At 46.6% G+C, this 10,130-nt stretch overlaps 1 protein-coding gene across 1 annotated transcript in view; it reads right to left on the minus strand.

Moving 5' to 3' along the window:
- The window catches only part of LOC141165303 (uncharacterized), a 29,222-nt gene extending 19,831 nt beyond the window's left edge, over nt 1-9,391 (minus strand). Inside the window, exon 1 of the mRNA XM_073650902.1 lies at nt 9,304-9,391. Coding sequence (XP_073507003.1) covers nt 9,304-9,373 — 70 coding nt within the window. The 5' untranslated portion in view covers nt 9,374-9,391. The remainder of the gene's footprint in view (nt 1-9,303) is intronic.
- Between the last annotated feature and the right edge of the window lie 739 nt (nt 9,392-10,130).

Raw genomic sequence — 10,130 nt, forward strand, 5'->3', positions numbered from 1 at the left:
CTCCCTTCAAGTTTTGGGTCTGTAAGCTGGATACATGGCCAGAGCTTAGTCAGTATGCATTGGAGGTGCTAGCTTGCCCTGCTGCTAGTGTATTATCGGAACGCGTCTTTAGTGCCGCAGGTGGTGTACTAACAGACCGTCGCATGCGATTATCCTCCGATAACGTTGACCGGCTTACTTTTCTCAAAATGAACAAGGCCTGGATCTCTCATGAATTTGCCAGTCCTCTTCCAGAATAAATAATTGGTTGGCAACAGTATCCAGGTCTCCTGTTGTGTTCATGTTTCTACCACCTGAACTGTAATCCCTGAGCTCCAACACCGCCAGTTGGCGCTTGGAAGTGCCGTCTGCACAGTCAACACTTGCTGCCGTGTTATTGGGGTTCAGTAACGTCAGCTGTTCCCCTGCTGTGCAGACGGCAATTTCTCCTGCTCTGTCCACATTCTCACTACTACAGATTTTAAAGTTGCTCCAATTACACCTCTGGCGCCTCTGTTTTCAGTATTATCCCTGAGCTCCAACACCGCCAGTTGGCGCTCGGAAGTGCCGTCTGCACAGTCAACACTTGCTGCCGTGTTATTGGGGTTCAGTAACGTCAGCTGTTCCCCTGCTGTGCGGACGGCAATTTCTCCTGCTCTGTCCACATTCTCACTACTACAGATTTTAAAGTTGCTCCCATTACACCTCTGGCTCCTCTGTTTTCAGTATTATCCCAGAGCTCCAACACCGCCAGTTGGCGCTCGGAAATGCCGTCTGCACAGTCAACACTTGCTGCCGTGTTATTGGGGTTCAGTAACGTCAGCTGTTCCCCTGCTGTGCGGACGGCAATTTCTCCTGCTCTGTCCACATTCTCACTACTACAGATTTTAAAGTTGCTCCAATTACACCTCTGGCTCCTCTGTTTTCAGTATTATCCCTGAGATCCAACACCGCCAGTTGGCGCTCGGAAGTGCCATCTGCACAGTCAACACTTGCTGCCATGTTATTGGGGTTCAGTAACGTCAGCTGATCCCCAGCTGTGTGTCCGGCAAATTCTCCTGCTTTGTCCACATCCACTGTACTACGGATTTAAAACCTCCTCCAAATACACCTCTGGCTCCTCTGTTTTTAGTATTTACCCTGGGCTCCAATACCGCTAGTTGCTGCTCAGAAGTGCCATCTGCACAGTCAACGCTTGCTCCAGTGTTATTGGGGTTCAGTAACGTCAGCTGATCCCCAGCTGTGTGTCCGGCAAATTTTCCTGCTTTGTCCACATCCACTGTACTACGGATTTAAAACTTGCTCCAATTACACCTCTGGCTCCACTCTGTTTTTAGTATTCACCCTGGGTTCCAGCACCGCCAGCTGGTTCTCGGTAGTTCCATTTGCTCTTGTACCTTCTACTACCCATCCGGGTTCCAGTACCGTCAGCTGGTTCTCGGCAGTGACTTTGGCACGGGTACTCCCTCCTGCCCAGCCTGGTTCCAGCACGCCAGCTGTTTCCGGGTAGTGTCAACGTCACTTTGCCTCCAATGCGTTGTCCTGTCGTGTTGCGGTCGGGTTAGCCGACTCTATGGTGCCTGCAGTTTAGGTGACTCCTATGTGGGCTGCGGGATCTGGCAATGAAGGCTGGTTCCATAGTGCCAATAGGACAAGCACCCCCTGTAGGACTGTGGGTTTTGGTAACTGCGGCCGGCTCGCGGCCTTGAACTTTTTTTTACATGGGTACCTTCTGCTACCCATCCGGGTTCCAGTACCGTCAGCTGGTTCTCGGCAGTGCCTTTGGATTAGGTGCCTCCTTCTCGGTATCCAAGTTCCACCAACGTCTGCTGGTCCTTGGTAGTGCTTTCTGGCACAGGTACCTCCTGCTTAGTAACCGAGTTCAAGTACCGTCAGCTGGTCTTCGGCAGTTCCATTGGCTCTTGTACCTTCTGCTACCCATTCGGGTTCCAGTACCGTCAGCTGGTCCTCGGTAGTTCCATTTGTTCTTGTACCTTCTACTACCCATCCGGGTTCCAGTACCGTCAGCTGGTTCTCGGCAGTGACTTTGGCACGGGTACTCCCTCCTGCCCAGCCTGGTTCCAGCACGCCAGCTGTTTCCGGGTAGTGTCAACATCACTTTGCCTCCAATGTGTTGTCCTGTCGTGTTGCGGTCGGGTTAGCCGACTCTATGGTGCCTGCAGTTTAGGTGACTCCTATGTGGGCTGCGGGATCTGGCAATGAAGGCTGGTTCCATAGTGCCAATAGGACAAGCACCCCCTGTAGGACTGTGGGTTTTGGTAACTGCGGCCGGCTCACGGCCTTGAACTTTTTTTTACATGGGTACCTTCTGCTACCCATCCGGGTTCCAGTACCGTCAGCTGGTTCTTGGCAGTGCCTTTGGATTAGGTGCCTCCTTCTCGGTATCCAAGTTCCACCAACGTCTGCTGGTCCTTGGTAGTGCTTTCTGGCACAGGTACCTCCTGCTTAGTAACCGAGTTCCAGTACCGTCAGCTGGTCTTCGGCAGTTCCTTTAGCTCTTGTACCTTCTGCTACCCATCCAGGTTCCAGTACCATCAGCTGGTCCTCGGTAGTTCCATTTGCTCTTGTACCTTCTACTACCCATCCGGGTTCCAGTACCGTCAGCTGGTTCTCGGCAGTGACTTTGGCACGGGTACTCCCTCCTGCCCAGCCTGGTTCCAGCACGCCAGCTGTTTCCGGGTAGTGTCAACGTCACTTTGCCTCCAATGCGTTGTCCTGTCGTGTTGCGGTCGGGTTAGCCGACTCTATGGTGCCTGCAGTTTAGGTGACTCCTATGTGGGCTGCGGGATCTGGCAATGAAGGCTGGTTCCATAGTGCCAATAGGACAAGCACCCCCTGTAGGACTGTGGGTTTTGGTAACTGCGGCCGGCTCACGGCCTTGAACTTTTTTTTACATGGGTACCTTCTGCTACCCATCCGGGTTCCAGTACCGTCAGCTGGTTCTCGGCAGTGCCTTTGGATTAGGTGCCTCCTTCTCGGTATCCAAGTTCCACCAACGTCTGCTGGTCCTTGGTAGTGCTTTCTGGCACAGGTACCTCCTGCTTAGTAACCGAGTTCCAGTACGGTCAGCTGGTCTTCGGCAGTTCCATTGGCTCTTGTACCTTCTGCTACCCATCCGGGTTCCAGTACCGTCAGCTGGTCCTCGGTAGTTCCATTTGCTCTTGTACCTTCTACTACCCATCCGGGTTCCAGTACCGTCAGCTGGTTCTCGGCAGTGACTTTGGCACGGGTACTCCCTCCTGCCCAGCCTGGTTCCAGCACGCCAGCTGTTTCCGGGTAGTGTCAACGTCACTTTGCCTCCAATGCGTTGTCCTGTCGTGTTGCGGTCGGGTTAGCCGACTCTATGGTGCCTGCAGTTTAGGTGACTCCTATGTGGGCTGCGGGATCTGGCAATGAAGGCTGCTTCCATAGTGCCAATAGGAGAAGCACCCCCTGTAGGACTGTGGGTTTTGGTAACTGCGGCCGGCTCGCGGCCTTGAACTTTTTTTTACATGGGTACCTTCTGCTACCCATCCGGGTTCCAGTACCGTCAGCTGGTACTCGGCAGTGCCTTTGGATTAGGTGCCTCCTTCTCGGTATCCAAGTTCCACCAACGTCTGCTGGTCCTTGGTAGTGCTTTCTGGCACAGGTACCTCCTGCTTAGTAACCGAGTTCCAGTACCGTCAGCTGGTCTTCGGCAGTTCCATTGGCTCTTGTACCTTCTGCTACCCATCCGGGTTCCAGTACCGTCAGCTGGTCCTCGGTAGTTCCTCAGCTTTCTTGTACCTTCTGCTACATTTCCAAGTTCAAGCTTTTTGAAATGGTTCTTGGTAATCACTCTAGATCTCCCTGACGAGGACCCTGAAGACGAGGACCCTGAAGACCAACCCTAAGAAGACGAGGACCCCGAAGACGACGACCCTGAAGACGAGGACCCTGAAGACCACCCCGAAGAAGACGAGGACCCTGAAGACCACCCCGAAGAAGACGAGAACCCCGAAGACGAGGACCCAGAAGACCAACCCGAAGAAGACGAGGACCCCGAAGACGAGGACCCCCGAAGACGACGACCCTGAAGACCACCCCGAAGAAGACCAAGAAGATGACCCTGAAGAAGTTGACCAAGAGGACAAAGAAGAGAAGACAAGCACCAAGATACAGAAGAACAAGAGACAGAAAACCAAGAAGCAGAAATACAAGAAGCTGCAGAACAAAAAGCGGAAGAACATTAAGCATAAGACTAAAAATCAGAGCAAAAGATAATATCTAAATTATAAGCAGAAGATGACTAAGCAGTGTATGGGGGTGAGTCCGTTCCTCCTCGTGGTGCCCCTGGAAAAGACCTGCTGCTGCAGGCCAAACTGAACGCGGACAAATCCTGTTGTAAATCTTTTGTGACGGGCAGAACAAAAGGTGTAATATCCAACCTTTTATAGATAACAACTACAGGAATGCCTGCCACAAATAAGAATATAATGAAGAAGAAGAAGATGAAGAAAATGAAGAAGTAGAATATGAAGAATGTAAAAAAAAAGAATAATACGAAGAAGGTGAAGAAGAAGAAGATGAAGAAGGTGAAGAAGAAGTGGTTGAAAAAGATGCTGAGGATGATAAAGGAGAAAGTGTGGGAGAAGTAAAAAAGAAGGTGAAGAGCATGGAAGTAGTGAAACATAAATATCTGACAAAATATAAAAAAACTTAACATAGTCAATATTTCCGTAACTCAGAACGTCTTAAAAAAAAAAATTAATTCCTGCTATTCCATTTGATTGGGCTAAACCTCTATGCCTTTATTGTCTCCCCCACCTCCCCCAATACATTCTACATTATTCTTAGTTGTTTTCCTTCATGTAGAATTAACCTACAAGGAAAGAAAGGGTTTATTTTCATTCCGATATTTCTGTCCCATTGACTTGCATTGGTTTCCGGTATCGGAATCGGCGATATCCGATACTTTTTCGGTATCGGTCCGATCCAATCCGATCCGATATTTCCCGATATCGGAAGGTATCGCTCAACACTATTCATGACGGCATAGTGTGTTACTAAGGCTAATGTTTGAGGCTGTGGTCCCAGCTCTCTTCAGGTCATTGACCAGATTGTCACTTGTAGTTCTGGATTGATTCTTGACCTTTCTCAGAATCATCCTTACCCCACGAGGCGAGATCCTGCATGGTGCCCCAGACCGAGGAAGAATGACAGTCATCTTGTGTTTTTTCCATTTTCTAATTATGACAACAGTTATTCCCTTCTCAACAAGCTGCTTGCCTATTGTCCTATAGCTCATCCCAGCCTTGCACAGGTCTACAGTTTTGTCACTGGTGTCCTTAGAAAGCTCTTTGGTATTTGCCATGGTGGAGAAGTTGGAGTGTTCTTCACTGAATGTGTGGACAGGTGTCTTTTATACAGGTAACGAGTTCAAACAGGTGTAATTAATACAGGTAATGAGTGCAGAGTAGGAGGGCGTCTTAAAGAAAAACTAACAGATCTGTGAGAGCCAGAATTCCTGCTGGTTGGTAGGTGATAAAATACTTATTTCATGCAATAAAATGCTAATGAATTATGTAAAAAGCAGATTTTATGTGATTTTCTGGATTTTTTCTTCAGATTTTGTTTCTCACAGGTGAAGTGTACCTATGATAAAAATTACAGACCTCTCCATTCTTTGTAGGTGGGAAAACTTGCAAAATTGGCAGTGTATTAAATACTTATTTTCCCCACTGTATATATACAGTATTTCCTGGAAAAATTCATATAAGGACTAATTGAAAGAGTTTTGCATTGCCATCTGATGGCCATATGAATGGAAATAAGCCCATGACGAGTCTCTCAAGTCACCCTTTTCCTAGAGCTCTGACTTGTTGATGACTTTTAGTTTGAAGTTCCTGTTTTACAGTAACTTTTTATCACAGCTGGTCAAGATGGTTGTGTGTTTGCTTGTCATTATCATTAAGGGGATTTCCGGTTTTCGTAATCACTTTGTAACAAAGAATTTTTTTCTGTGTTCCACTTTTCTTTCCATTTGTTATCAGCTAATTGAAACTTCATTGTTTACATTCAGATGCTGTCCTGGACACATGCTGCTTACAAATGAGGATCTGTCATTAGATTTCACAATACAGACTAAATAGGTTTTCAAATGGATATCTTAGACCTGATGTGGTTGGTGTACTTGCTTTGAAAAATCACGTCAGAATAGCTGTATGATTCTTTTTTTTTAAGTTTCTTTGCCTAATTTTAAAATGATGATTTTTTTTGAGTTTCATGAAATGTACATTTTTTTTTTTCATTTACGGATTATGCAGTCATACTAGCGTAAATTTTCATAGTAAGTACGAAAGGTTCATCAGGTCTAAGACATCTCTATAATATGCTACATTTGTATTGTGAAATCTGATGACAAATCTGCTTTAGGCCCAGCAATTCTGCAGCTGTTGTAAGATGTGAACTAAGTGTTAGCCCCTGGGTGCCAAGAATTGTTACCATTAATCATAATAATAATAATAATTTTATTTTTATAGCGCCAACATATTCCGCAGCACTTTACAAATTTTAGGGGGGACTTATACAACAATACAGAATAAACATAACTCATATCGAAAGGAGTGAGGGCCCTACTCGCAAGCTTACAGTCTATGAGGAAATGGGGGAGACACAAAAGGTAGAATGTACATATATTGTATAATGCAGCCTTGATATACTATATAGGATAAATAATACATGGACTGGTCGCCTGCCAGTATGTTTGCAGTCCTGACCGAGGCTATTATGTGCATGGTTGGTATGAACCTGAAATTGAAGAAGATTTTAATATCAGGGAAAACTGGGACGGACAGATAGTGTGTGGAGGCGATACGCCAGTCTAAAGAAATGGGTTTTTAGGGTCCGCTTGAAACTGTGGGTATTGGGAATTAATCGAACTGTCCTGGGTAGTGCATTCCAAAGAATTGGCGCAGCACGCGAGAAATCTTGGAGACGGGAGTGGAGAGTTCGGATTATAGAGGATTTAAGTTTTAAGTCACTGACAGAACGGAGGGCACATGTAGGGTGGTAAACTGAGACAAGGGAGGAGATGTAGGGGGGTACTGAAGCATGGAGCGCTTTGTGGGTAAGCATAATAAGTTTAAATTGAACTCTATATTGGATGGGTAACTAATGCAAGGACTGGCACAGGGAAGAGGCATCGGTGTAGCGGTTGGCGAGGAATATGATCCTGGCTGCTGCGTTAAGGACGAATTGGAGAGGGGAAAGTTTAGTAGTCCAGACGAGAATGAATAAGAGCGTCAGTAAGAATTTTTGCCGAGTCAAAGGTGAGAAAAATACTGATTCTTGAGATGTTTTTGTTTGACGGACTGCAATTAGATATCTTTAAAACGGTGAGAAATGTATATTAGAAAGTTACAAAATGTTTCCATATACTAGGGTTGAAGAAGGTTGCTTAAAAACTGAGAAGTCATGGGAACCTCCAATGGACCCAGTTTGTAACATATGAGGTCCCACTGTGACTCATGTCCTTTTTATAAAAGACCGAACCATATCATGATAAATGGTCAGGAACAGACATATAGCCTATTTACTACACAGGTGCTCAAGTAGAAGAGGGGACACCCAAGTATCAGTATCCCCCCTCTTCTCACACAGTCTACACTGGTAGCCCATCCTAGTCACCTTAATGGGGTTTTCCACTACCATTATATTGATGACCTAATCTCTCGATAGGTCATCAATATCAGATCAGTGGAGGTTCAGAACCCTGCACCCCCATGGATCAGCTGTTACCAGCTCCGAAAGTTGCCAGATGTAAACAGTGTATGGAGCTGGAACAGCTCAGCTCCGTACACAGTCTAGTGGCCATTCTGGGGTACTGCAGATCAGCTTCTATTCATTTGAATTGTTGATCCGTGTAGGGGGGTTCCTGTTCTCAGACTACCGCCAATCTGAAATTGGCCTCTCTACATATTTGATTAAAGTTGGCCAAACCTGCTGCTAGTATTTGTAAGATTGGCCTACAGTCTAATGTGTGTGGGGGGCTTCTCAATGGTATCAGAAGTGAAAAGGATTTAGTGTGTTGTCCAGTCCTTTTATTCTCTGGCAGATTATTCAGGCATAAAATCTCTTATAGAGAGTAAAGGAGTGCTTGGTCAAGCTGACCGTTCCTGTGTATAGGTAAGGTAAGGCAGGGAAGATAGCTGTTGGCAATAAACAATCGTCCAATGTCCGATGTTTTTCATTGCTTTTTACACCTTTTATTAGTCTCTTTAGATGACTTGATGCTGCAATCACTTGTACAGTACACTGCAATATTGCAGAGCACTTTAAAATTACCATTCTCCTATGAAGATAAGCCACAGGCTGGTCTTCATAGGTGAGCATACATGGACATAACAATGACATCAGCACCCTATTTCCAACCACTCTAAAGGGAACCTGTCACGTCCTAGTTGCTAAGTACAATGCCCCCAGTCAGGCCCGGCGTCAGCTCCCGGCGCACCCAGGCAAGTGCCGGGGCCCTGAACAGGCGGGGGGGCCACTCGCCGTCAGGCACCCCGGCACGCTATGGGGCCCCGTGAGCGGAGGAGAGCCGTGCCAGCGCCCGCCCCCTCCCCCGCTTGCTCAGGGCCCCGGCACAATACTTACCTCTCTCCGTGCCTCCACAGCAGGTACGGTGTCGTCCGTGGCTGCTGCACGGTGATGTCTCAGGTCAGAGGGCACGATGACGTCTTTCCTCTGCACCCTCTCCTGAGCAGTCACAGCGCAGAGCGGGAAGACGCTGGCGACGCTGAGGAGTCCGGAGCTGAGTATGCCTATGCACAGACTGAAAGCGGCGCCCACCCGTGACTGAATATGAGAATCACACCCCTATGACTGAATAAGAGCAGGTAGGACAAAGTATATAAAACGTAATAAAACCATTAAACTACTACCGATTTTCATGAAAATAGCTTGTTAGTGATGCACATTGCATCACTAACAAACCAATGGGGGCAGTGATGATAGTAACTAGGACGTGACAAGTTTCCCTTTAATGCCGGTGTCATAATTGACAGCTGCATCTAAGGGGTTGTTTGCTCCATACTTCGATAAGCCAAGTGACACAGGGCGCAGTAGACCCTGCATTTGTCCAGGTTTGGTAGTATCCGGTACCGGACCTGGGTGTATTATGTAGCGTATCATTAACAAAGCCACCCCTGAACCCTTAAAAAGAAGCAAAAATCAGAAAACCCATTTGAGCCATATACTGACATATGCAAGTTAAAGAAAAACAATCACTCCTATAAATATGGCCCTTTTGTTCTACGACCCTTAGCCATTTTTCTTAATTACCTGATGGGCTTCTCTTTAGGAAAACGTCTCCGTGCTTAGCTGGGGGAACATAATCCACGTTGCCGTACATGTTTCCATAAGATGATGAATGTGAGCAGTGTGGGCACGGAGAGGACTTATTGTACAAGGAGATAAGACTAGGCATCCGGAGACACATGGTGTGTACGATGATACATCTGCTCATCATGTTTGGGTCCATGAGACAGTGAACAGGAAGAGATAGGGGAAGCAAAGCGTCACCCAGTATGACAATGGCACTACTGTATAGGAATCCAATATGGATGTCTGGCAAGGCACCATCACAATAATACTATTTGTACTCCTAATATAAAATTGTGGAGAATAAACATTTTTCATGTAAAATTAGTCCTTACAAATATATTATATTTACAGTGAAAGAATATAAGTTGGATAAATGAACGGCATTTACGTCCCCCACACAGAGTAGATAGTAGTCAGTCGAATGGTAGTTCAGTTGACAGCTTTCTTCTTTGACTCCCCCATACATAGGGACGTTTATCTCAGTCCAGCGCTCCTGTGTTTGCTATGAGAGAGCCAGTGCCAGACATCTTTGGCGGAGGCTTATCAAAAGGATCAGCTGTGAGAAGTCTAAAATTCCAGGTTGTTCTCTTCCTCCAACATCATCTGTCAAGGGAGAGTTGGGAGGCCCCCATACACATTATGAGGTCGGCTGGTGCTGCCAAAATCAACGGTTTGGCTGACTTTTATCTATTGTGTATGAGGCCTTTACTGAAATCTTCCAGTACCAGGTCAACGAGCAGTCTTCAATATGAGCATTCATAGATAGGACCAGCCCCTCTTGCAGA

Source organism: Phyllobates terribilis, unplaced genomic scaffold (assembly GCF_046119375.1).
Source record: "Phyllobates terribilis strain yellow unplaced genomic scaffold, ASM4611937v1 Scaffold_11__3_contigs__length_659146591, whole genome shotgun sequence".
NCBI lineage: Eukaryota > Metazoa > Chordata > Amphibia > Anura > Dendrobatidae > Phyllobates > Phyllobates terribilis.